The sequence below is a fragment of the Dermacentor silvarum genome, chromosome 1, assembly GCF_013339745.2.
Source record: "Dermacentor silvarum isolate Dsil-2018 chromosome 1, BIME_Dsil_1.4, whole genome shotgun sequence".
NCBI lineage: Eukaryota > Metazoa > Arthropoda > Arachnida > Ixodida > Ixodidae > Dermacentor > Dermacentor silvarum.
The window spans coordinates 267536790-267563646 of record NC_051154.1 but is presented as its reverse complement, the minus strand read 5'-3'; the positions used below and the strand labels follow the sequence as shown (position 1 = coordinate 267563646).

Here is a 26857-nt window from a genome sequence, read left to right as displayed (position 1 = left end):
GTGCTAGCGCGTGCCTCTCTTCATGACTTCTTATCGTGTTTTTTTTTTTTTTTTTTTCTCTGTTCCCCTATCGAATACGTACATATATACGTGAAGCAACTACACACGAGATTGGAAACGCGTAAACTTGAATAACGTCTCGTTAAGCAGTCCGTTTCTCACTGCAGGTTTAAAGGCTGTCTGGATACACAGAGTGCGCAAACGCACGTATATATCGAGAAACTGCTGTTAACGAAAATTCGTGCGCATCCTTGAGAAAACGTTGAACGAGAAGGTGAGTTGAAACGTGTGAGTGTAAACGTGAATTGAAAATCTGATGAGCCGGCTGGACAAATAACACGGTGTACAAAATCCCTTATTATGCTGTACTTGCTCCCGTTGCTGTGCTCACGGAGGAATGACACGTCGAGCAATTTCGATAAAATAATCGAGGAACAAAAAAGAGAGAGCGCTACTATAGATGTTGCTCGCTTGTTGAGAAACACCAGCACGCGTGAACAAATTACCCGATTTTGTTTAACGCTCGCACTATACACATTACACCTACTACACTGTGACACATCAACGTTTCAGAGAAACGACAGAATCAGCAAGCAGATAGATGGCTGGGTGTAACTCGTTAAACAGATTAGACGAGGTTGCCCGTTTTCAGTGAGGCTATAATGGACGAAACGTGCGCGGCTCAGTCGCGAAACGTTGGCGTTCGACGGGTTTCCAGCGGGAAGTCGACCAAGGCCCAAGTTCACGGTAAATCACAATCTGTGCGAAGCCCTGCTTTCATTGCCTTCTCAGTTACTGTGTCCCACTGTACAAGCGCGCGCGCGTGTTTAGTATAATGCAAAACAATGTGTTCTCCGCAGTCCCTGCACCTCCCTCTTCCTATTCATGCATTTCTACAATCTCATGACTCCACTTGGCTGAGGTCACTACATTAACTCGCATATGTATATAACTGCAGGCCTTGGGGAGATTCCCCACCTTCGTCCATAGGGAAATTTCTGAAAGAATAAAGACGGTTTCAGCAGCAAGTAGAAGCCAAGTCGTTTCTTTCATATATACTCAGTCTATGTTCATATACTCCGTTCGTATACTCATGTCTATATTCCTTAAATTCCAGCATTCATCCCCGAGCACACTGCAGCTATAAGTTGCCATAGAGTGAATGGTGACGTTGAAGCCGGTGGTGACGTTGACGTTGAAGCGGCATATGCGGTAGCACCACGCATGCAGTGCATGCACCGTGCAGAAGAAACACGTAGCGTGTTTCAGAAAAAAGCAGCGTCTTTGGCAAGCACGACACCAGTTCACCGCTCGGTTACATCAGATGACGCGCCGCACAGCGGTTGCCACACGGCTCGATTGCCTTATTTTCGAGGCACCATGTACTAAGAACGTTTCATAATTTATTCCCGTTGGCTTCCGTTTACAAAAGCCCAACCAGCGCTATCAGTCAGGCAAGCTTAATTTAGACGCAATATTACTCACGTTTACACTGACACCAACATACAGATGTGCAACATACAGGCCGGTGCGAATACCAAAGTATATATATATATATATATATATATATATATATATATATATATATATATATATATATATACTTTTTCGCCTCCGACACCGTGACCTCACGACGCCGCTAAATGCTTCACTGGGCTGTATTTAAGTTGAATACGCATTTTATAATGTTTCTTATTCACGGAGTTATCAGTTTACAGCTGGTACACTGCTATATGCCATCACTGCAAACACAGACACAATGCACGGGTTCGCTGTATATACCCGCTGTATACAGATGTATGACACGGCGTACACGAGGGCGAACTTAGCGCTGCGGCGGCGGTAACGGTGTATACGCTAAATACTTCCAATACGGTCTTTCCACGTATGCATGCGCACACTCTACCTCCCATATGCTTTATTCATGATCCCATGTAACGTGTCCGCACTTTAGCTGATATCGTCGATCATCCGCCCACTGCCCGCCCGGCTGTGACCCGCGCCGCGCAAGGGAGACGTAATGGGACGGAGCCCGGAATATCGGTGTCCCGCCGTCGGTCGAGCGGCCACGAGGCGGCATATTTTCGTCACGCTTGGCTCCCGCGCGCGCGCGCGTTCTCTCTTATGTCGCGCTACGCCGGCGAGGGGCAGCAGCAGCTCGTGATGAATGTCCGGCGCGTCGCCGGTTGGCCCCAGCGCTCGCTGGCGACCCGTGCCAACAGGTCGGAAAGCGAACCGCCAGCGACAGGACCCCAGCATGGCAACACGCGCACTAAAGGCGCATGTCGAGGCCGCGTTTCTCGGAGCCGATCGTTGAATTTGTCCGCGGTGTGTGTGTGGTGTGGGTTTACGGTGTCTGGCGACCCCTTATAGTTGGAAAGAGACGGGGGGGGGGGGGGGGGGGGAGGACGCCTATGCGCGATTTTTATCCCTCCCTCCTCCCCCATTGTAAAACTAGATGTCGCCGTGCAATGGTCGGTTGACCTATACGGAAGATATATATATATATATATATATATATATATATATATATATATATATGCCTTATTGTCAGGTATTTACGCAGACGTTAATGAAAAAAACCGACGAGCGCTTTAGAAGGCAATGAGAAGAATGAGCAGTCTTTACCGAAACTTATCGGTGGGCTGGTTATATATACGCATAAGCACGACGCACGATAGCTGTGCGATAAGCTCAGCTCCTCTGTGCTTATCCGCCGATTCTGATCAATTCTTGGTACATGAAGTTTCCTAAATAAGGGTAAATGTATACTATAGCAGACGAAAAAAAAGAAGAAAAAAACACGAAAGTGCCTATAGGGACGGTGACAAAATTAAAGCGATCCATTTCGTGCCTCATCACGGGCGAAAGAAAGAAAGAAAGAAAGAAAGAAAGAAAGAAAGAAAGAAAGAAAGAAAGAAAGAAAGAAAGAAAGAAAGAAAGAAAGAAAGAAAGGCAAATTAAGTCGACATTTCCACCATATTAAAGGGTGCCAAGGCATTGTTAAGGGACACCTTGAAGTCTATGCTGCTGCATATAGAGACGGAGTACTGTTATATGACAGGACGAAGTGGAAGAAACTCATCAAAAACAATAATGTTTTAGGGATGTACGATTATTATAAACTTCGCATAGGAACCGCATAGCCATAGGAGCCTTGGCTATTCGATTTGTATTTAATTCGGGTATTCTCTATTGGAAATTATCGAACATTCGTTTCCGTTCTAATATAAGTATTAGCGCACCTATCGCAGCCTCGGAAGAGAACAGTCGATGCAAGTTGGCACTGATCCGCATGCTGCAGAAGAGCCGGGGTTGTTTCGCCGAGGCACCAGGGCCTGTATTTACAAAAAAAAAAGCTAGAATTGTTCAAATCGCAACCGAACCTGATGCCATCGACATAATATTATCGAAGGTGGTCAGCCAATGGCAGAGAGCACGTATACGAGACAAAAGGCTTTGGAAATACGTTGACCCCTTCTTGGGCGAACGTATATGAGGCCGATAACGTCTGCTGAATGATTACCACTCATTAAATATAGGAATGTATCGCATTTACGAAGCCTATACCAGTTGTCTCAATTTAGGGAAAGCAACTTATTAGTTTACAGTCTCACCACGTTTGTATCGTTTTGAAACAGTGTATGCAAGTGCTGTATATAGTATCGCACTAATCTTCAACGAACACAACACTCTATGTGTATCTGGTGCATGAGGTGATGTTCAATCGTTTCACTAATATAACGCTATGGCGCACCATATAACAGAAAGCCGCTGTTTATCACTTGCGAGTTACTCAGTTAACCAGACGTCCAGTTGTGATGGGCACATTGCATGCATATACAGATGATCTTTACTTAAGCCAGCTTAATAGTATTATATTTTAATCAGAAGGACTCCACTGAAACTTCGTTTAGAAGTGATAAAGTATTCGCTATGCGATTCTATTTTCGGAGGCCGTTTTTTCTGGAACGTTCGCATTCGATTCGATCTGGAAATTTCGCAATCGAACACGACTCATAATTCATGCAAAAAAAAAAAAAATGCGGAACATACGGTACAAGGCCGTCCTTCGCTCACGGTCCTTGCATGTCTGAATAGGAGACAAATTTATGACATAAACTGCTTAACTCTAGCCCATGAGAATCGCAGCGCCCATACGCTGTTCGCGCCGCTCGACTTGCGCGGCGCCTGCGATCGGTGGCGCTGCAGTCGCGTTTCTGCAGCCTTTCTATTTCTTTCCTTTTCGCTGCTATCTCTTTCGGCCTCCCGTACAAATTAAGCTGATTTCGCAACAGGCGCTTAAGCGGGGCCTGCCTCTTCATCTGCCCTCGCTCCTTCGTATTCGTTCGGGCAATTTAATGAGGCGCATTTATATCGGCGTAAAAAAAGGCGATCGTGGCATGGTAAACGCGTCTTCGGCGTTTTATTCATGCGTCCCTGATGGACTTCTTTTCTTTTATCTTCTTCCCTTGTATTTTTATTTTTCTTTCTCGGAGACGCCTTTCGAAGGGGTATCGCATTCGCGAGTCAAGAGAGTGCGCTCCTCCCTCCCGATGTAGGAAGGCGTCGCTCCAAAGTGCATTTAGCTTGCAGCCCCGCTCCCCCCATCTATTCAAGCATCCTCGTCGGTTGCTGCCAAGCCGTTCAGTTTCTGCTTGTTTGTGTAAACCAAGACCGTTTTGGGAGGCGGAGCACTTTCGTTGCGCATTCACAAACAGAAAAAAAGCGCGGATATATATATATATATATATATATATATATATATATGCTTAGCCGATATGGTTAGGGACTGGCCCGCTAAAGCGCTGCTGGCTTTTATCGAATCATCCTTAATGCAGTTTTGTGACTCGAAGAGGGCTCTCGAACCGTGAACAGATTCTGCCAAGAGTGTTTACGCCCAGCGCGACGTCGCTTGTTTGTGCTGTCGCCCCCCTTTTGTTGCTGCTTTGTCCTTTCGTGTTTTCGCGGCTCTCTCTTTAACACTCCTTTGCTTGTTTAGTTGTTCCTTCGTTTCCATGCCATACATGCTATGAATATGTTGAAATCAAGCTCTCCCCGTTTTATAGCTTGGCGTACGACGGGCTAGCGCTATTAATGCGTCGTTCAATTAGGTTAGGGGAAATAAAAAAAACTGGACCAGTACTATAGAATTTCGTATACCTGCTGATGACATATTCTTACAGAGGTTGCACTGTTCACCGATCCCAGCGCTATTCACCAATCCTAGCGTAGAGCGCGCGCTAACGCCAACGCGACCGCCGTGCATTATGTAAAAGCTCTAAGACTCAGGCTATACGGAACGGACGAAGCTTGATTAATTTCCAGAGACGTGTTGAAGAGGCCGAAAATAGTCTAAACTTTTGACCTTGCCGGAGGCCGCGCTGACTGGCGCAAAAGGGGGGCGCCTTTAAAGGAAGAATGGAGGAAGGCGGGGGGAGGTGACGCGAAGCTACAACTTGAACCGCACCTGCGCGCCCCATAGTTCGGCAGGCTGCGTGCCCTCTAACCCAACCGGCTGGGGTCCCCATCCTTGGAAGCCGCAGCAGCTCTTGTGCCCTACACCGCGACGCTCCCGATGCTTTGTTCCAGACGAATGTGGACCGGCGAGCGGACAGGAAATTGTTTCCGACCGTGGCACGGGTTGATGAATGATGGCCAGCGCCGAGAGAGAGAGAGAGAGGTGCCAGCGCTTGTACATTCGCGTCGCGCGGCCGAGCCTCTCGCTCTCTTCGGTGAATGCGCAGTCCCAGCCGCCGCCGCTACCGTCACGGCCATCAGGCTCGATGCGCGGTGTCGGAAACAAATTAGTGCGCGCGCCCTCCCGCGGAGTCGCCTTCTCGCGATGCCTATGCTGTGCGCGCGCGCAGCAGCACCACTACTCCATTAGGCCACCGCCGGCCGTGAGCTCTTCCTTTCGTTTCTCCGTTCGTTTCGCGCTTGTGCGCGCGTGCGTCTGTCGCGGGCTTCAGAGTCTAAAGAGGCGCACCCCGCTCGTTCGCTTTTAATGAACTTGTAGAGAGTTATAAATACAGCGCTGAACGGAGCTTCCGAGTTTCGCTGAAAGCAAAGGAAGAAAAACGAAAGTACACCTCGAGGCATGAGAGAACGAGAAAGATTGCCAGAAGAGCGAGGACGAACTACGGTAGCGGACCGGATGACGGCGTGCTGTGCGCGGACGCCTTTGATGACGCCACACACACTCGGATGCGGGACTACCTGCGCCGTGGATCCGATGGAGGCGGGTTTTCGAGAAGTGTGTGTGTGCTTTGCTACAAAGAAAGTTACACGCGGCTGAACTTTGTTGCCCGCCCCGAGGCATTGTTGACCCGCGCCAACGGGGTCCTTTGAGAGGCCGCCGACTATAGCTGCCGCCTCTCGGCGCAGGTTAGGCTGAATATTTGCGGCTTTTCGAGGCACGGTGGCCTGTGTATTGATGTACGTTGTAACGCGCCGCGAATACTGACCATGCGCGAAAAGAATGATCACCGAGAAAAAGGTGCAGTGTCCAGTGGACGGGTTTCAGCAATTCAGAGGAGCTTCTCGTATGCTCATGCAGTTCAGCCATAAGGTGATCGTTGTTCGACGTCGAAAACAACTCTTCCATCCTTCCCCCCTCCCTCTCTGCCCCCCCAACACAGATACACAATTGTAAGGTCTGTAATATTGAAGGCATCCGCAGGTTATCAACGGAACCATCCAGGCAAATGCAGGGCGTCTTCATAGCCTATCTGATACATTGGTCACCGCTTGAGCATAGTTCACCACCTAATAACTCATCTATAAAACGCGCGCCTCCCGTTCCGTAGTCTATATAGCTACCAAGTAATTGACTTCATGCTTGTCGCTCCGCTGGTCTCTCTATAGTATTTCCTCGCCGCTGCCAAATGATCCTCTAGTGTACTTTGCATCCACCGGACGCGTAAATCATGCGGCCATTTTCATATTTCGCGCGTTTTCTTTATGACGCGGAAAACATAATTATGCGAGACAGAGCACACAGAAAACAACTGAATCGGGTGTTTTAATCAAAATACAATTCCTTTTTTCTATAAAGCTCGCGCCCTCAATTCAGGAATTAAAACGTTTGTTAATTAATATAATTCAATTATCGATAGTTCAATTATGAAAAAAATCAGCATGGTGTGGTACGTCACTGCTGACAGAATGCAATTGGTTGCGCCCTCGTATATTCTATATTTCATTTTTAAGAGCTTGGCTAGCGTTAGCAGGGACACCCTGTGTTTCAGTGAGCTTTAGCGCTGCCATATATTTCCGTATCATCCCGTACGGTAATACGGTGACCCTCTGCCTTCCACCAGCTCCGCTTTGCCGGATAGAAATATCTACCGTATACGACCAGGTGCTTTCCCGAACAGTAAGTCAGGGTCACGGCTTCCCTGTGCGTTGGTGCATGCTCCAGACTATATACTTTACACTTTCTTTAAGCACCCGACTTTCTCTCGATAGTCGGCTTTCTCTCATAACTTGGTGTCGCGTGACTCGTGCGAGCCGCAAATGCTCTTTCCGTGTAGAGGGGGCCATCCGCTAATAAGGCTTCGGCCCCCTCTGATTACTCAAGCACGCCTCGCGCCTAGGGCCACCGATTCTCGAACACTACACAAACACACAGACGCCCGCCACGCCTCTGCGGCGCGCACACACACACACTCGAAGACGGCCGCGTTCTCCCGGTCCAGTCATCGCGCTAAACCATGCCGAAAACAGCGATGTCAAGAAGCGTGCGTCCGCGACCGGGAGGAGGTCGCCCGCGTCGCGCGGGTCTCCCGCCTCGCCGCAAAGGTCGTGATCCAGACAAGGCAGCGACGCGAAGGGCTGATAACCTGCTTGCCGGGTACCCCTCCGCCTCTATTCTCATCGTTCATTTTAGCGGCGGCGGTCGCCTTCCTTACAGCGAACCCCCCCTTCCTACACATCCTCACGCAGGGGAGTCCGAGGAAGGGGAGGCTATTAGCGGCCGGGCTCATTAACCCATTGAGGGCGAAACCGCGAGCCGCTGCGAGCCTATTAAAAAGCCATTTCTCACGACCACCCGCCCTCCGACAAGGGGCGAGCAGTGCTGCCGCCGACATGATGCTCTCGTCACTCGCTCGCGCCCGCCGCCGCCTCTTCTTCTTCGGGAGCCTCGCGCTTCTTGCCCGTTTTTCACGCGCCGCTATCGAGCACCGCGGTAGACAACTTTCTTTGTTTTGCGGCGGGGTGTAGCTAACGCTTTCAGCAGCACGCCCGGTCACTTTTCTTTTCTCTTTCATTTTACTTTTCGTTTTGTTACCATAACGGCAGTTCGTAAGCGTGCAGCGGACACTCCTTATTAAGGTTTGAACGGAACTATAAACGCTTCGCAATCGGCGTGTGCGTATTGGCCTCCACGCGCATTAGACGATGCAGGTGGGACATACCGAAAATAAGTGTCCCCAGCGAGGCACACGAAAAAGAAACGCAAGAAACTGCGCAGTAGCGGGGTCTGGGGCTGAATTCGCGAAGCTTTTGGTTCGTAAGCGCTGCTTGCTATTGGTCGCCCGTTTTCGCCCATAACATATCCAGCGTCACGAGTGCCTGGAACCTGATCTTACGAACAGTTCCGTATAATACAGCGCATGAGAACTTCGTTGTCAATACTCTATACACGTTTATTGGCAGATGCAGTATAGACGTTCGCGACAACTAAGACAGAACAAAACGGAAGCTGAGTTGTATATGGCCTCCTCCTCCATTTTCCCAATAAATTATCTGATACAAAAGTATACGTCCTTAATTGCCAACCGCCCATGCATCTTGATTTACTGATAAACTGGCCATATCACACACGTGTCTCCAGGGTACTCAATCTCAGGTAACTTGTTTCTTTTCCGGAGCTCCTATAGAGTCCCAAAATCGTCAATATTTGGTCCACCTAATCACCCGCCAGTGTTGGCAGGCCCAGTGAAATATAGGCCAGCGCACTTCCATCCTTGCAGCAAACGAGGGCGTGCACCTATTTTTTGCGCTCATCATATGCCACAACGGCAAAGAAACAGCGACGCGAGCTTGTTTTTGTAAAGGAAGCCAAACGTCTATAGTACAGCATACGGTTTGAACTGGGCGTCACGTGGAGGGGACGTGGAGGCGCTTTTCGGAGGTCGCCGCGCGCGCGTGTGAAAGAGGCGGCACCTCGTGAATGACATACTATAACTTAGCGCATGGACTTCATGGGAACTCGCGCCAGGAAGCGTCGAGCGGCCCTCACCGCAGGCGCACGCTTCTTCTGTTGTGTTGTGGGTCGCGAAGCCTCGCACGTGATGAACTGCATGCTGCCACGGGCAGAAGACAGGTTGAAGCTGGACGAGGGTCTCAGATTACAGCTTAAATGCTTAACACCCTGCGGGTGCTTGTGTGTGTGTGCGTATATATACGTGCTGGTAGATTCATACGCTTATATGTATATATAACGTACGAGTTCCCTGACCATGTCCTGCCAGGCGTGACTTTAATGAATGGTCCGAACAAAGGCGAAGCAGCGGCAAGAGAGCCCCAGGAGCAGATTACGGCTGTGCGCATTAAAACTGCGCCGAAGACCCTCGGGCCGAATTCGCAAGGCTTTTTGTTCCTAAGTGCTATTTGCCATTCATTGGCCGTTTGCACGGTAATAACGTGTCCAGCATCACGACTGGCTGACACTTGCTCTTGATAACAGTTCTATATAGCCTAAAAACGTTTTTGTTGATACGGATCCTCGTCACTGCGCGGCTGTACGTAGTATACCTCTCAAATGTATACGTATGCCTGTAAAACGTTTATGGTCTGCATCATACGCCGGCGCATCGGCGTGGCAAAAGACGGACCTGCAAGGAATTACAAAATATTTGCACCAACGCAACGTATCAAGTCGATGTCATTTGTTCTTTCATTTTAATTACAGCGCAGCTCTCACCATTTTCGGAAGGAGCTAAAAGCGTGACTCTTTTGTTGCAGTCTCTAAAGGAGGCATGATCACATATGGTGAAAATGGCCGCTATAAATCTGCGTTAACAGAACGACTGTAACAATCTCCTTATGTATGCCGGACGCTATAGTCACGGGGTCCGAATCAGGTGGAGTCTCTGCGTTCTTGCGCAAACACGCTTGTAACTTCCTGAGCATGTTTGCAAGGTACATTTGTTACTGGCCTTTATTCTTTTTGCTCTTAACACATTTCGAACACGAGCGCTGGGCATTTCTGGAACTCACATATTGCGCACAGGTTATGCATACTTGGATCTTGTACACTTATATTATATGTATACATGTACTTTTTTTGTTTTCTACTTCTTTTTATTAGCTTACAGACATTTCCCTTTTCGTTTTGTTCTTTCGTCCCCCCAATTTTTTTTCTCAGTTTTACAGCTTTATTAACGTTTTATATTATTATTAACGTTTTATTAGCGTTATTAACGGTACAGCTAACGTTTTGACAGATTCGGCTCCTTAGTAGACAGATTTCGCGCATTTGCGCAGCTATAGTAAAAACAAGAAAAGATGTAGCATTCGGGAAAATATATGTTAAATTAGCAAACAACTTTCGATGCACTTTCTTTGTGTATTATATGAGGCAATAGGTAGTGGGATATACTCCGAAAAGCGCGCGATATGACTTGCTAACCATAGATCCCCTCAACGCCGCCCCCCCCCCCCTCCCTCGCCCAGTTTTACCGTAAGAACATTTGTGTAAATTCAGCCACCCTTCTCGAAAATTTAACGACCACTTGGCAGCTATACGCTCGTCACGCACGCAGACTGAGAATACGATCATTACAAGTTGTCCTATCATAGTACACCGTGATATATAGACACGTACAGTAACAGTTGTGCCCCGAATTTGCAGTTTGGCTATAGTGAGAAAAATGAAATGCCCTAAAATAAACGAAACGATGAAACACCTGGCAGAGGTATACAAGGAAAACGAAACATAGCCGGTTGCAGGCGTCACCAGTGACCGGTCACTAAACTCCGGTCAAGTGTGCATTCTGTGCGAGAGACGGACCATCATGCAGCTATGTTCCAGTCCAGCTGAAAAAGGGCATTACAAAAAGCGGAGAGAGAGAGAGAGAAAAAAAAAAAGCACGTCCCGTACTTTGCTCCGGACCACTGCTTACAGTCTATGCCAATTGTCAGCGTACGGTCGTTCGCGCTCCATCACCGTGCGCACCTCCAACTCCTTTCTTAATACTTTTTTGTAGAAGAGTTTGGAGAATTTGTTCTACGAGGTTTAGGGAGAGAAAAACAAAAATCTCAAAAAGATGTCCTATTGTCTTCTTTTCTTTTTATATATCTTTTCTTCTATTTTTTTAGGGCTGGTTCCAATACCTGCCTATATGCTCTTCTTACTTTATTTTTTTTTAAACAAAGAGATCTATGTTTCTCTGTTCTGGCCGAAGAAGATCCCCTTCTTTTGTGGGGACAGGAGTTTTTGTTTTTATGCCGCACTCATCGGCAGTCATTCGTTCCTCTACGTGTATGCGTCTAAAATGCCAGCGGTAAAAACAAAAAAAAAAGACAATAAAAGAAAGAAAAATATTGAGAAGAGCCACCACGTCAAAGCAAGATCAAAGAAAAACACAGGAAAGAAAAAAAACCTGGAACGCCCGTCTTCGCTCGCCGGCTAGCCTTGAAAGCAGTTTCACGCATTATACACCACACGCACGCTTGCCAGGTGTCGCCTCGGTCCGCCGGTCAGCGCAGAGTTTAGCAGCTCTATCCGAACGCTTCGCGATGTGTACAAAGCTGCCTTGTTTTTCTTTTCTTTGTGTGTGCGTGTGTGTGTGTGTGTGTGTGTGTGTGTGTGTGTGTGTGTGTGTGTGTGTGTGCGCGCGTGTGTGCGTGTGTGTGTGTGTGTGTGTGTGTGTGTGTGTGTGTGTGTGTGTGTGTGTGTGTGCGTGTGTGTGTGTGTGTGTGTGTGTGTGTGTGTGTGTGTGTGTGTGTTCTTGAACGTCTGCTGCCGTCCCGCGTCTGTAATATCCAATTATAAAGACCTGCCTCAACGCTATATATTAAACCAACTACCACGCCCAATACGAGCCGAGACTTGCAAGTATATACCACAATCCGCCTCCACAGTCATTCGTATACTTGCTAGAAGGGTTCTGTCGAACGTGCGGCGGCCAGATAATTGTGGAAGTGAACGAGGTCGCAAGCCAGCCAATGGACGAACAACTCTGACGGATGAAAGTCCTTGTAAAGAACCAACATAGCCAGACAGCGTTAAGTAATCTGTTTTACTACTGTTGCTTAATGATTCGCAAAACTGCAACGGCATCACGACCGGTACCCCCCCCCCCCCCCCCCCCGAAAAAAAAGAAGCAATAACGTCAATGTTCGTATTAGCTTTTCAACTGTCGTCGCTTTCCAATCGATGTATGCTCTATAGTGGCTTGTTCCGCTATATTTGGTAATGGTGTATGAATAAACAGCGCCATAAGACACGACACAGAAAAGGGGCAAAACGCGCACAATCTGCTCGTGTCTTCGTGTGTCATGTGTTATCGCGCTGCTTAATTGTGGCCTGTACGACAACTATAGGTAACTCATATGTCTATATCAAGTAGTTTCTCATAAAGCAAATGCACATCCTCTGTCCGGGAAGAAAGAAACCAATACGATAAAGCACGCACGATGGATGATTCAAACTTTGCTCTATAAGCACAAAAAAACATACAGCGCAACCAGACTGATTTCTTGTTGAGCTTTCCTATACGAAGAAGATATTTACGAATGTTGCCTTTGCACGCGCACTTCCGCGATAATTTCCTGGGACGCTTATTCCCACAACACATCGGCATCTCTAAATTCTGAGGTTTCCCAAGCCAAAACCATGACCTGAGACACGCCGTAGTGAGGAACTCCGGATTAACTTTGACCACCTGCATATCTTTAACGTGCACCTAAGTATATAAATACACGAGCGTTCTCGCATTTCACCACGCATTTCACCACGCAGCCGCCGCGGTTGTGATTGAACCCGCGACCTCGATCTCAGCATCGCGATGCCATATATGTATAACCGCCATAAGCTACCGCTGTCTTCGTTGGAAGAACGAATTAATTTCGTTCGTCGTGGTAAATGTTATGGGAACATGTGCGCAGCGCGACCCATTGGAAACGCAGCTTGAGAAAATTTGGCGACCACTCGGGAACAGAGGAAACAAACTTCACGGACACAACTGCACGCGATTCCTTGTACCGGCAGCAAAGGCCCACCCGATATGCACTTCGGCCTAAAGCTGCGCGTGCTCTGGTGCAGGTCGTTGTCCCACTGAATGGCAAACACACACACACACACACAGTCTCGTAGTTTCTCCTCCACCGACAGTGTACGCTAGCCCTGCAGGGGGTCACAATAATGCCTGGCGCAGGTCTTCCTTCGCTCGTGTATCGTTTCTCCATCTTCCGTGGTGCTCGCTATAGCGTTCGATAGAGTAACGTGCAAACGATCGTAAACACGCGGGCCACCACAACAAGCGGGAACCTGCGTACGCCTAATGACGGCCGCGTCCATCAAAATCCTCCCCACACTTGCCGGAAGGAAAGCGATGTGCGTCTCACACACGCCCCGCTCCGGGAGGGCAACCGCTGTCCCCTCACACGTGGGTGCGCTGCTAACGAGCGCGCATACCAACCGCCGACTTCTTTTTGGGACTGACTAGAAGATATACCCGTTCACCTACAGCTACACGTGGGGGAGACCGCCAGAAAAGACACAAATGGCGTCCCCCCGCGCTATATATGCCTCCGTGGGTGCCCTTGTCACTTCCGCGCGTATCTGTAGACGCGCGAGCTGGTTAAAAACACGACTCATCACGGCCGAACGAGTGCGGTCGTTTAGAAGACAATGCGAGGAGGCGGGTGTGCGGAAAAAAGGACTTCGAACGGCTTTTTGTCAGCAATCGCGCAGGGTGGCTTTCTTGGCCTTTTTGTTTGCCCTCGCCGTTTCCCATGCACACTTGGCCATCGTCGTGCAAGTTCGGGAGAGGACTCCTCGCCCGCGCTGTCACTGGGCGAGGAGATGGGAGGAGAGGGAAGTCACGCTGGCTTCCCGACCGCAGTGGTATTAGCGACGTTCCGCGTACCACCTCCTCGAGTCTAGACCCCCGCGTTCCCGAAAAAAAAAAAAAAAAAAAAAAAAAAAAAAAAAAAAAAACAGTCCAACTTAGAACCCCGTCCGCTCTGTTCGTTCCCTATACTTTCTTCTTCCCACGCCCGCTGCATGTGCGTGCGTGCAGCGGTTTGATTGTTTACCACCACCACTCCCTAACAAACAGTACACGCTTCGAGCGAGGTACACACAGCGCGAGCCTTGTCTTTGTTCGGTCCAAAAGAGTTCGAAGTAAGCGTCGTTCCAAGCTTTGGTGCCCGCCGCCAGGGAGAGAGGATGCGTGCAAGGGACGACCGGGATCGCATGCTGGAAAACGCACGAGCGTGAGCGAAAAACGCGACAAGGCAAGCCAGTGGTCGTCGCCACAAACGAGTGTGACCGCGCTTTCTTGCGTACCCGTATACTCCCCCGCATTTATCTTTATTTTTCTTTCTTCGTTCGCACCCGAGCGACGCGTTTGTCTAGCAAGCGCGACGAATCCACCGCAAGTGCACCCGTAGCGGCAATTTGAACAACGTTCACGCGTTTTTCGCAGCCAAAAAGTCTTCGCCGTGAAAGCGTTCCCATCCTGCTCGGAAACGGGCATGAAACGCATGCATGCCAGGGGGCGCCACTTTGCAACGGCGATCGTTCGCCGCTTTCCCGAGAGCTGGATCAAAGGGACAGGAAAGGGCAACGGACGCGCGAGCGGTTTCATGGTACGTTCGGAATCGGGAAAAAAAGTGGCAGACCCCCATAGTTTGACGTGTTAGGATTGAAAGGGCGTGCCCGAGGGCCGTGCTATGGGGTCTTGCGGTGTTGCATGACATTATAGCTATCTGAGACCGAGGCAATTCGCGTTTACTATACCATTAGCATGGCTGAAACGGGGAAGTTTAGAGGGGGAGAAAAAGAAGAAATAGGCTGCCGGCGCGTTCTTAGCCAATTAAGCCCGCACATCAACGCAAACCGGCTTAAGTAGTGCTCGCAGTGACTCAGCACCGACGGCGCGCGCTTTCCTGTCCATCCAGTGGATGCTTCTCAAGATGTGCTCGTAATTGCAAATACGATAGTCTGCCAACTAAGTGGGGCTCTTACTGATGATCCACATTGTGTAAGCTGTCACCGGAGGAATGCTTTATACACTTTGGCTGCACATACAAAGGGATACACAGGTCGCAAGATTGCGATAGGATGCGCGTTTGCCTGGCCGGTATACCTCACATGGCTATATATGCCACATTGCAAACAGGCAAAATCATGGGCAGTTGGAGTAGGTGGGAAAGGGGAAGGGGGGCTTGCTATCATTAGCATTATGAAATAGGAAGAACTCAATTAACTATCGCTATTACGTGACCAAGATAATGAACGCACAGGCACAGGTCGGAACTGAGAGGTAGGTGCCTATGCTTGATACAGTATTAAGCGCAACAATAAGTAGGAGAGAACATGGACAGGCGCTAAACTTAAGTTTTGTTCGCAGACCGTAGTCAGCCACCCATCACAGTAACGTGTCAGAGTTTTAATGATCCAATAGCAGGCCTTGCCTTTTCACTGCATTACACTACAGGTTATATTGTGTAACAAAAGTATGCTCAGTACTGGTGACATGGGTATCTTGCCAAACAAACGTAGCGTTTGTTTACTTCATACAATATATACGGCACAGGGATGCATGGACTCGCAATATCGAAGCACCGACGGTGAAAGGCGGGAATGGGTTCTTATAGTGTTCATTTCTGTGCGCGCGTGCGCGGGCCGGCTGCGTGTGTGTGTGGCCTCAGGACACTTATTATCGTGTAACAGTTTCCAGCTGCACTTTAGGAACCAGGCGCAAGCCGTACATATATATATATATATATATATATCGCGACACTCGCATGGTGGGCACCCCCCGTGACACCGATGCCATGGCGCGGCCGTGCACATTTTGTGCTCCTCTGCCGCGTGCTACTCCTCTCTTGTGCTTGTGTTTGCTTCCCAGCTGATAAACGCGTTCGTTGACAGCCCGCGGGCGCCGTTTCTTAATTCGCTTCCAACTGTCTCGCGGCCATTTGGGCCGCAGTCGAGGCGCGGCCGCCTAAATGGGCCCCAATTACACGAGTCGCTCTCCGGCAGCGGCCGAGCGGCGCGCAGCCATGCGTCTAAGCGGCCGAATTAGGCGCCGCGTTCTCACATGGGGCCACGAACCCCGATCGCCCCACGCGAGCGCGATATGACAGAACATGTCCGGCACAGGATACGCTGGAGGTCTAGAAATGCATAGTTGCACGGAGCAGACCTGTTTCGATATTTACTGGCTGCAAAGTGTGGGTATCACTTTCAGTTATGGAGAGTTACAGCTGATCGCAACTATATTGTAGTCCCGGAACGTGATACGCAGTTTACGAACACGTGGTGTCGGGGAGCATGGCGCTATACAATTTAAGTCGAAATGCATCCGCCAAGCTTCACGCCTGTATATACGAATCAATAAGCTGAAGCTTCGCTCCCAACCTGTCCTACTTCTATGTGGCTTATTTTATGCATTTAGCCTACAATACGCAACCATGAAGCTGCGGTTACAATCTTCCAAAATACATGTTAAACAGATTGAAGGCCCCATGCCCGGTTCGCAAAACCTTGCTCTTGCACTATCCGTTTGTCGTTGGCGGACACATCTGATTCCCGTTCTTATGAACCGTTCTTGTTTTCAGATGAATTCGTATAGACCTTGGCCAGCGGCCTGCACCGCTACGCGAGGCCCCGAAGAGCCGCACGCGCATGCGCCTCGGCGGCCGCTCGTGCATGCGCAAATCAAACCTTTCCGGCACGCAACTCGTGGTCGTTAACAGACCGGGTACTGCGGTATGCTAAAAAGAAAAATCTACTAGGATAAAACGATGCTGCCGCAAGTTTTCGCAACATACTCAGTTTCAGAGCACACGGAACGCCGAAAATGTTCAACGTAGCCGCAGCGGACTCATATCCACTGACGCAGCAAATGCAAGGCGCATTCGGTACGTTTTGCCTTCATCCGTAACGTGAAATTTATAGTATATAGTGAGGGTTATATATAGTAGTAGCGCGACAGCAGCGTGTTACAAGCCCTTCCTTAATTTCCCTTGAAGTCCTGGTAGCGTATATAGACGTGGCAAGGGCCGTCGTGTCCGTCTTGTGTTCAAACCAATAAAAGCGAGCAATGGAACTGACTTGGAAGAGATACATACGACTGCCGTTGTTGGTCGCACGATATCTCTACTCATGCCACAGCAGATGCACAAATTGTTGTACATGGTTTATGCTAAAAGCTAGACCGCAAATGTGTGGCTTTTAAGAGGCTCGGTCGGTGATATCGTGGTACATAATTTCCCGCGGCGCCGAACTCAGACAGGAAACAGCGCCGGTTGAATCATGTATCGCAATACTTGCAACCAACTAGACTGGCAGATTTTCTTGTTTATATAACTCACGAGCCCCTGGAAGTTAAAACTGGCCGCATAAGAGATGCCACTCAATTAGCTCCGGGGGTTGAATTTCACTGGAGGCGAATTCGACCCATTTCAAAGCTACACGAAAAGGGATGCGATGCAAACTTTAATGCAAAGATAGTTTTGTCTTGCCCCAATGGGGCATCGCTAATGGTCGGGGCCCCTAGTCCAGGGCTCCGCTGCGCGGGAACGATTCAAAACGTCCAAAAGGCCCGCACCCCGTCGCCACAAATTCGAGACTCTCTCTCTGCCGCATGTCTCGCGGAGTCACTGCATACCGTCCGCTTCACTGAATATCCGAGCAGCTATATACCTATAAGTATATGTAAGTAGCTGCTATACCACTTTACACCCCTGTCCTCCTATTTAGACATAAGCACAAGCGCGTTTCTTGTGCTGCTGCAACGATGCTATATACTGAAGTGCTTTACAGACACATGGAAGAAGTGCGCGCGCAATTCGCAGCGGCGACACCAGCGCGCATACAACCGTTTCCTCGACGGGGGCGCCCTGCAGCGCGAACCTGTGGCTGTCGCGGAGGGACGTTTTCGCGAGCGAGCGCATATACGCGAACTCAAAAAGGGTGCATGCTTCGCGATGCGCCGCCGGCGCGAACCATTGTTCGCCCGAAACGTCGCCTAACGACCCCTGCGGGTCCGTCCTGTGTTCCTCTGCGCGCATGGCGTGGTCATCTGTCCGTCGCCCGCCGCAACGGGTGTCTCCGTCTGTGTCCCTACACACACTCGTAATGCTCGCTCGGCGCGTGATTCGGTCATGTGAACTGGGTTAATCTTGGGAGCACGAGGTGCGCGCGCGGCCACTATATACCTGTCACACACTCGAAGCGCTGTAGCTGCAGTGCGTGGCTCTCTGTCTCGCTCATTTTTCTTTTTCCTCCAAGCCAATGCGATCGTTTTAGAAACGTCCGTCCGCAGGTTTTTATATACTTGAGCGCATATACGTATATGCAACGTGATGTCCGTGCGGCTGAAGTATACGCTGAGAAGCTGAGGCCTGTGATTACAAGGTTAAAGCCCCCGTCTGTGATATAGGATTGCACGCGGAGAGCGCGCGTCACGTCTTGACGCGCATGTGTCCGAGTTCGGAACGAGCCCGCGCGCTAACGGGACATGTCCATTGTAGTTCTATTGTGAGCGCCGTGCTAGATTGGAAAGGGTCCGTATATACTTCCAAAACTGATTGTCCCTGCAGCCCAAGCATTTATGCCGAGGAAAGCTATCTGACGAATTAGGGAACGAAGACACCTTATCCGCCTTCACTCGGTGATGTGAGCCTTGAAGTCGAAACGAGAAGTTACTCGAAAGAGAGTGTCTTTGTTCGAGTCCACACAAAGTGTTCACATGTTATTCGAGCACGTGTGCGTCTGAATATTTTCTGACGAAAGCGCGCAGCATGGACATTTTCAGATATTAGGGCTCACTGCATGGGGATCCCTTTTTCCTGTCATTCACTTAGCGCGAACATTATAAAGCAATGGCAATAAGTTAGAAGTCAGGAGCACTTCAAGGCGTCGTCCGAACGCGGGTCGGTAGCTTTCTCTAGAAAAGTGGCATTCATCGCCTCCCCTGTTCCAGTCCTTGCATGCTTTAACAAACATTTAACAAACTGCAAGTGAAGATCACCCGCATTTAGATTTAGCTCTTCTACCTAACGTTTTAATGCAGGGCGCGAACCAAAAGCAATACGATCAGTCTCTCGGCTGACAAAATTGCTTTTAGTCGGTGGTCTAATGTGGCTCTGACTTATAAAATATATAGTCTTGGCGATTTCGCAAACGCTCCATCATTCGCCTTTGCGTAAGGCAAGTACCAGCCGCAGACTGTGTGAGCAATGGCCAAGAAGTATATGCTCACGCGGAAAGGATCGCCTATGGAGTCTGTCGCTTCAACATCCCTTTCTCCACTCAACAGACCTCAGCCTAAAAACAAGACTTCCATATCATGCAGTTTCCCCGTCACTATGAGACAATGTATCATCAACTTCGTCGGAACGCCGCATTGCACCTATTGCTATACCTGTACAGTCTTGAACTGACCACAAACCCGTACTGTGATAATCGCGGTGCGTTAGAAACTGCTGAACACATTTTGATGGAATGTCCATGTTACAGAGACGAGTGACCTTGTTATTTCAGTGGAATGTGCTCTGCTTCCCAAGAATCACTGAGTCTAGGAAAAATACTAGGCCCTACGCCTTCTTCAAAGCAACGGCAAGATTTAAAATTTATTTTAGTAGTCCTGGGAGACATTGTCTTAATTGACAAGTATATAAACAGGCTATAGCCTGTTTATATACATAAACACCATCACTTTTGTCTCACCTGTACATAGGATGATCATATATTTTGCACCTTTATTTTTTATTTCCCACCCTTCTCCTCCTAGGGCCTTTCTGTCCCTAATGCACTTCCCTATGCAGAGTAGCATGTCGGCTCTATATACGTCGGCAAAATTCTCTGTATTTCAATAAAGAGCTTTCTGTCTCATGTTTAGTTGAGCGCTTCGCTTCCCGACGTGTTTCAGAATATTCGTAACTTCATAAAGTTTTAACCTCACTTATTTTAAGTGTTCTAGCGACGCATATAATCCATCGGATTTAAACACATCGCGTTCAAGTAATTATACAGTGATTTCAACTATACAAACTTCAATTCCATTCGCACTTTAAGGAACTGTACTTTTCTTTCTTTTTTGCGTACCACCGTGAGCTGTATAATGTGCACCCGGTGAAAACAATTGTGTTTAATACAGCTAATTGTACAAGTGAGGCATGTGTACGGTGCCAACGATGATTGGAAAATATAGCAATATCAGCAATAATTCTGAAGGGACCCATGTTAGCAGTTTAATTTCTATATCGAAAGGGAACTTTCAGATGTTTTCAGCGAAATTGGGGTCGTTAAATGAGCGAGTTTAAACAGCTTCGCAGCAACACTTGCAGAGGGATGCCAATAGAGAGAGAGAGAGAAAGAGAAAAGGCATAGAAGCGGTGATTTTCGTTGTGGCTTTATCACAAATTTTCCTATAGTACGAGATGCTTTCTGTGTCACTTGTATACGCGGTGTCGCGATAACATTTGCGAAATGTCACCTGCGGGCCACCTCAAGCTTCCTCCGTGTACTTAAAATAAAGTTTTTCAGACAGACCGACCTAGAAATTACTGCTGCGGTATAGAGAAGATAGTTAAGGTATAGACAGCAACGTTCTATGCAGGTGAAATCTAAGAAGTAGTAAGTAAGTCTAGTGTATAAGACCCCGGATTATATTCTTCTTTGAACACACAACCCACTGATTACACGTTCATCAACCCGAAAGTCAACTCGCGATTGGAAGTGTGGAACGGCAGGAAGAGCCAGTGCTGGGGCACTTGCTTTTCGATACGAACAATCCGGGATAGAACAAAGCGAAAAGAGAAGCATAAAAATTCTGGACGCCCACGAATCCAACAGAGAACGAATCCATAGCAAACACTACATATCGGATAACACGTTCGCGATCAGTAGCACTCACAACATGGGCCGCGATTTCATTTGTACGGCAGCAAATGTTTAAATGCGCGCTGCGAAGTTCAGTATGACAGAGAAACGACAGAGAGGAGGCAGATATACTGCTTGACCAGGCAAGCGTAAATATATATGCCTGCTCTTCAGCTGTCGCGTCATCGTCCAGTAAGTAATCCGTTTGGCGTGCAGTACGGATCACAGAGAACGCTATACATGCAACTTTCCCCCCCGCTGAACAGCGTCGCAGTGCGTGCAGTGCGCTCGCTGTTCGTTCGGCTCAACCGTCAAACGCGTGTGACCCGCTGGCGAAACGTATAAAGAGCGACGACGTCGACGAGCTCTCACCGTGGCCGTCGTCGCGGTCCGAGTGTCTCGAGTAGCTGTCCGCCGGACTCGGCGGCCTGGGCAGGTGGTGGTGCGCCATCGGGTGAAGCGGGTGGTGCTGTCCGAACGGCATGTGTACGAGTCCCTGCGCCGCAGCCAGGCTGGCGGCGGCTGCAGCGGCCGCAGCGGCCGCCGCCGCGGCCCCCTGGGCTCCCGACTCGCTCAGGATGTCGCGGATGAGAAAGGACGGGGGCGCCGGTCCGCCGGGCATCGCGTCGCCGTCGTGCTGCTGCCGCGAGCACTTGGACTGCTGCTGGCCCGGCGACAGGTCCACGGTCATCGGGCTCGTGGTCTTCGCCGCCACCCTACGTCCGTCGACGCCCAGACACCGTCGCTCCACACGCGGCTCGAGCGAACGCGCCGCCGAGTCCTCCGCAACGGTCCACCCCCACTGGACGAAGTGAGGCGGCGGCGAACGCTCCAACGAAGACGACGTCCTTCCTGAGGGCGATTCTTCCACGAAGGATCCCGCTAGGCGCGGATGGATCACCGTAGACTTCTGCCGCGCAACGTTGTCGAGGTCGTGCAGTTGACAGCTCCGGGCGATGTCAGGTGGCGTCGTCTCTGTAGAAGCAGCTGAGCGGAGTCGCCGTTTTTTTCTTCCAACGTCGAATCGCTCTATAGTGGCGCGATCGCCGCCTCGCCGCCGTCGATTTGCCTGTCGGGGGTTCACTGCGGTGTTTCGTTGAGCGTGGCCAGCGAGGGAAGCCGCGCAACACTACTCACTCGCCGACTACGAGGAGGTCGGGAAAAAAAGAATAACGACGCGCAGCTCCCGTGCGGGGATCACGGACAACTCGCGGCCGAGTGACTGGCCGCCGGCAGCGATCCGGTCGTTCCGCCTCCCGGCAGAGGCGGTCCTTCAGTCCCCGCCCTCGAACGGTGACGTCATCTTTCGCGCCGTCCAATGCCGACTGGGTGTCGTGGCTCTTTCGCACCGGCGGCCGGAGTTGCACGCGTGCGCGGCTCAGCCACTCGATTCCGCTGCGCCGTTCGTTTATTCCTGCTATACTTTATCGCGCGCAATGCGCGCGGAGGTGGGATGTCGAAGGAGGAGGAGGAGAAGGCGGCGGCGGTGCCGCTCTTCTGCTCGCTCCCCCCTCTAGAGGGCAAGCCAGCTTCTCTGCGCGAAATAAGCGGTTCGTTTTCGGTGATTAGGAAAGCGCCGCACCGATAAAACAAACACACGTTTCTTGGGACGCAGAGAAGGGGGGAGAGAAAGGAGAAGAGGCAGAGGGCGAGTGAGGGGGAAAAAAAGAGCTCGAAGACGCAACGGAGGGTAAAACGAACCGAGCTTGACAAGAGTGTGAGTGAGAGAGAGGCCAAGGAAGGAAAATATTGAAGACGGGGCCGCAAGAGCCGGGCGCGCGAGGCATTTTTCTTGCTCGGACGAGCTCGCTGCCGTTGGCAGGCCGGCGTCGGCAAGAAGCCATTGCCGCCACCAGCGGTAGGTGAGTTCACGGCGGCGGCGTGAAGTGGTGACACTGAACTCATTAAAATTTATCAAGGAGCGCACTGCTCCCTCGGTGTCTGCCTTCTTGCATCGGCGTGGGGGGGCCCGACTCGCTCGCTCTCGCGTATCTCACGCGTTTCCTAAGCACTTCCCGAGTGCGCTATTAATTCGTTCCACCCGATTCGCGCTGTGTTTCTCCACCTCGGCCTCTTTGCTTTTGCCGTATTCCTCTTCCCGCCCTCGCAAGGCGCGTCTCTCCCCCTCAGCAGCCGAGCTGTACTTCGTCACCCTCGCCGTCGGGGCTGTTGCGAATGAACATCGTTCTTTCTTCCTTTCTAATGATCGACACTAATACCAGTTAGGGAGGCGCGCGCAGCCGGAGGACGAAGCCGTTGAGGCGAGGGTGGCTAACGAGGCCGAGGAGGAGGCGCCGACGACTTGTTTTAAACGACCAGTTTAGGTCGGCGGTGGTTCGCCCACTCTTAATTAGTCGCGGCAGCCATGCAAAGGAGCGGAGTCTAAAAAAGCTCGCTCGCCCGTCTCGCGTGCGCGACGAACTCGAGCGTAAGTGAGAGCTGGGAGAGGGCCCGCGCCGAGTGGAGAAAGCGAGCGCACTCGGCGCTTGCTCGGCCGGACGTGTTGAAAAGCGCGAGGAGCGAGCAGTTTGTCTTCGCTCCTTCCGCTCCCCCTCTTTTTTTCCCCCTCTTTTCACTTCATTTATATGCGTAGTTCCGAGAGAAGATGCTATCGCCGTCGTGTCGTATATACTCTCGTCCTTAAAGAAGCTCTCAGCGTCTTTTGTTTGGGGGAGACGCCGAGGAGTCTGTGTGTTTTAACCGGGTCGTTAGTCTGCCGCGCGCCGCGCTCTTAACGCTTCTCGCGCGCGGAACCGCGGCCCCGCGTGTATAGAAATCGCGTCGAATGAATTATGGTTTGGCTCGCGCGTTTATGGCGCGCGTGTGTCTGCAAGCTCGGAATAAACGCGTCACTCATACCCGCGATTCGGAAAGCGCGCGCGGATATGAGCATTCCCGTTTCCGGTTCCTCTTCTTCATTCATTTTATTAGCTTTCTTTTTCTTTTTTTTTTTGTTCTCGAGTGCCATTTTGGCTCGAGAATTCTGCCATATAGCCCCTCGTAACGGCCTCTTATTGAAATTAAGGCACCGACACACGTTATTAATGAAGCGCTTTGTGTAAAGGGCCGCGAGCTTGGTGTGTTGCGTCTGCGACGCTGATGGGCAAATATATACGCCGCTTTGATTCGGCTGTTTGCCCATGGGGCCTCGCAGTTCTTTTGGCTAGACATGCGCGTGAGTAATGGTGGTCGGCAGCGCGACGCTCGGCCAGTGTGTGTGCACTTGCATCTACGCTGCCAACCAAGCGAGGGCGCGTCTTGTCAGCGCTGTCATGGCCGACCGCGTGGACCACTTCCAAGACGTGTCACGGGTCGCGATCGTGCACCATACTCCTTTTCGTGGTTCTCTGTTATAATGCTGAAGGCTGTGGGCGACATGTTTACCGAGTTATCCGTGTCAGCGGAGCATCAACTTGTAGCTCTACTCAATGTTACGAGATGCCCAACTTTAAGTCTACATATATAACACGTGCATCTCGTCCGGTGACCATGGACTTCATGGGCAGGTTGTCAGCAATATCTAATTACTAATCGCAAATCAATTCTCCTTCATTGTGACATTCGGGAAATATAGTGCGAGTTCTTTTATTTCACTCTGGTATTAAAGGTTTCGATTTCGCAGTGTCACCGTGCTTTTGCTCGCGCGAGAACGCGACCCGCGCAAGAACGCTCATGTTAGAGGACGCACGTGTATATACTTTGGGTGCACGTTAAAGAACCCCAGGTAATCAACAATATTTCACCATGCCCCCCCCCCCCCCCCCTCTCCATCTTTCTATGGCGTCGCTCACAGCCCGTGTATTTCTATGCATGGGACATTATCACTCAATAAAATTTGAACACCCCGATCGCTGTTCGAATTAACGCCGCCCACTTGCAAATGCATGATGCAAGCGGCGCCAGCGAACTATATATATGAGTGTCACAGTGATCCTCGAAAGCGCGTGCTTCTGATTCTTGGTTGATATGTCAAATCACATTTTCCTTACTGCATGTAACGTTGTCATTATGTGGTTTGGGACAATAGAAGCATAATCACTTGCTCCGAGCGGTAACCTAAAGAAGATGGCGTCAGAACGTGACTCCGAGGCGAATGTATAAAGAGCTCCGTCAGTTGACGGGGGGCGTCAGTTTACGCCTGTCTTTTTATGTATATCTTAAAATTACATTGCAAAAATAAATTAAAAGAAAGGACCAGGGACAACCGCGAAGCACACTCTGACATATCACTGACTCACAACTGAATTTTTATTGCAGAAAAAGCGCGAACAACCAAGACAAATGCGCATGCGCAAAAGGAACCACAAAATACGAAAAGCAGGTAAGAACACTAAAAACTATAAGGCTCTAAACCCGTCGCACGTGCTAAAGGAAATCAAAATATGCGGCATCAGTAGAAAGAAAATTGACCCGCCAAATGCCCCAATTAGCAGACACGGAAATTAGTCATATATGCCACACCTGTCTGTTAGGCACATATGTCTGTTAAAACAACCCAACAATGGAGATGACACGCCAAAGCACCAAGTAATTTATGATGAGACGTTCTTGCGCCCCGGACACGCCTTATTAACGCTTTTGCCTGTTGTATTTGAAAAATTCAATTTCCTTATAACTTAAAGGGATTAACTGTTGGCTAATGCAAAAAGGCCACTTTCTATTTATTTCATAGGCCTCAAAAATCACTATTTCATTCATGTAGCTGTGTATGCCTAAAGTTACCGTGTTACAAAACGTGGGGGGCATTGGTGCCTTTTGCAGTGCGCAACGACAAGGTTTTACAATGGGTATGTGTCACAAAAGAGCGCATAATCTAAGCGCACGCCGCGCGTCACTCAAGCCAACAAGGAACAAGCCGGCCCCGAGGCAGCTTCGACAGAGGGAGAGAGTGCATACACCACAGACAACCGACGCGATCAACGGAGTGTATAAACAAAAACAAGATACGCGAAGGCGACGGTAACGAGCGAGAGAGAGAGCGCGCGCGCGCGTTGAAACCCCTCTCCCCCAGCGAGCGGAGAGAGAGATGGAGGATGGCAACCCGGCTTGCGCCTACGGATGAGTCAACACCCTCCTCGACGACGCTCCAACGGCCGCAGTCGAAAACGCGAGAAACGTCTAGAAGATTCCCAGGCTTTGTTCATGCTACGGGATCCCAACCTTGATCGAAGGTTCCAGAAGCGCCGGCGAAGGCAATAAAAGCGGCGTGCGGGAATCGGAAGGGGGATCAGACCGCGCCGGTGAAAATATGTGACGTGAAGACCGAGCGTCTGCGGAAGAAGGGAATTCCCCGGCAAGCTAACCGACGAGTTCATCGAGGGTCTGCATTTCCGGAAGAAGTTCCTTATTCGAGATTTGCCTCGAGCTACGTCAAGATCGTCCGGCTCAAGACCAGCACGGGTGAATACGATTCGACACTTTATGTTCCTATTCATTCTGTATTTTACGTGTTGGACTTTCAGGGCTTGTCGTTACTTATTTTCCAGTGTTTTGTTAATACTCATCTGAATTCTATTGGATTGTGTCTAGCCGAAGTGTGCACGTGTGTATGTAACTGCCTTGTTTGAAGAATATATTTGTGGTGTTTTGACAACTCTTGTCCTGACTCATTCTTCGGACCACAACCGGCGTTCTCTGGCGCACCAGAGGGCCCCTTATTAATTGTCCTTGCTTCCGTGGGGTTATTTTCGGAAGCTGATAAGTCGGCTTTGGAATTTGGCCCGGCGTTGGCGATGTGTGACAGTCGTTCCGTTTCATTTTTCTTTGGTACTCTCTCAACCTGAC

The 26857-nt window shown here is 49.9% G+C and overlaps 1 protein-coding gene across 1 annotated transcript in view; it reads right to left on the bottom strand.

Annotated features, from left to right (window-relative positions):
- Positions 1-22191, bottom strand: part of LOC119440176 (homeobox protein B-H1) — a 41528-nt gene extending 19337 nt beyond the window's left edge. Inside the window, exon 1 of the mRNA XM_037705112.2 lies at positions 21446-22191. Within this exon, the coding sequence (XP_037561040.2) occupies positions 21446-21764 (319 nt within the window). The 5' untranslated portion in view covers positions 21765-22191. The remainder of the gene's footprint in view (positions 1-21445) is intronic.
- Between the last annotated feature and the right edge of the window lie 4666 nt (positions 22192-26857).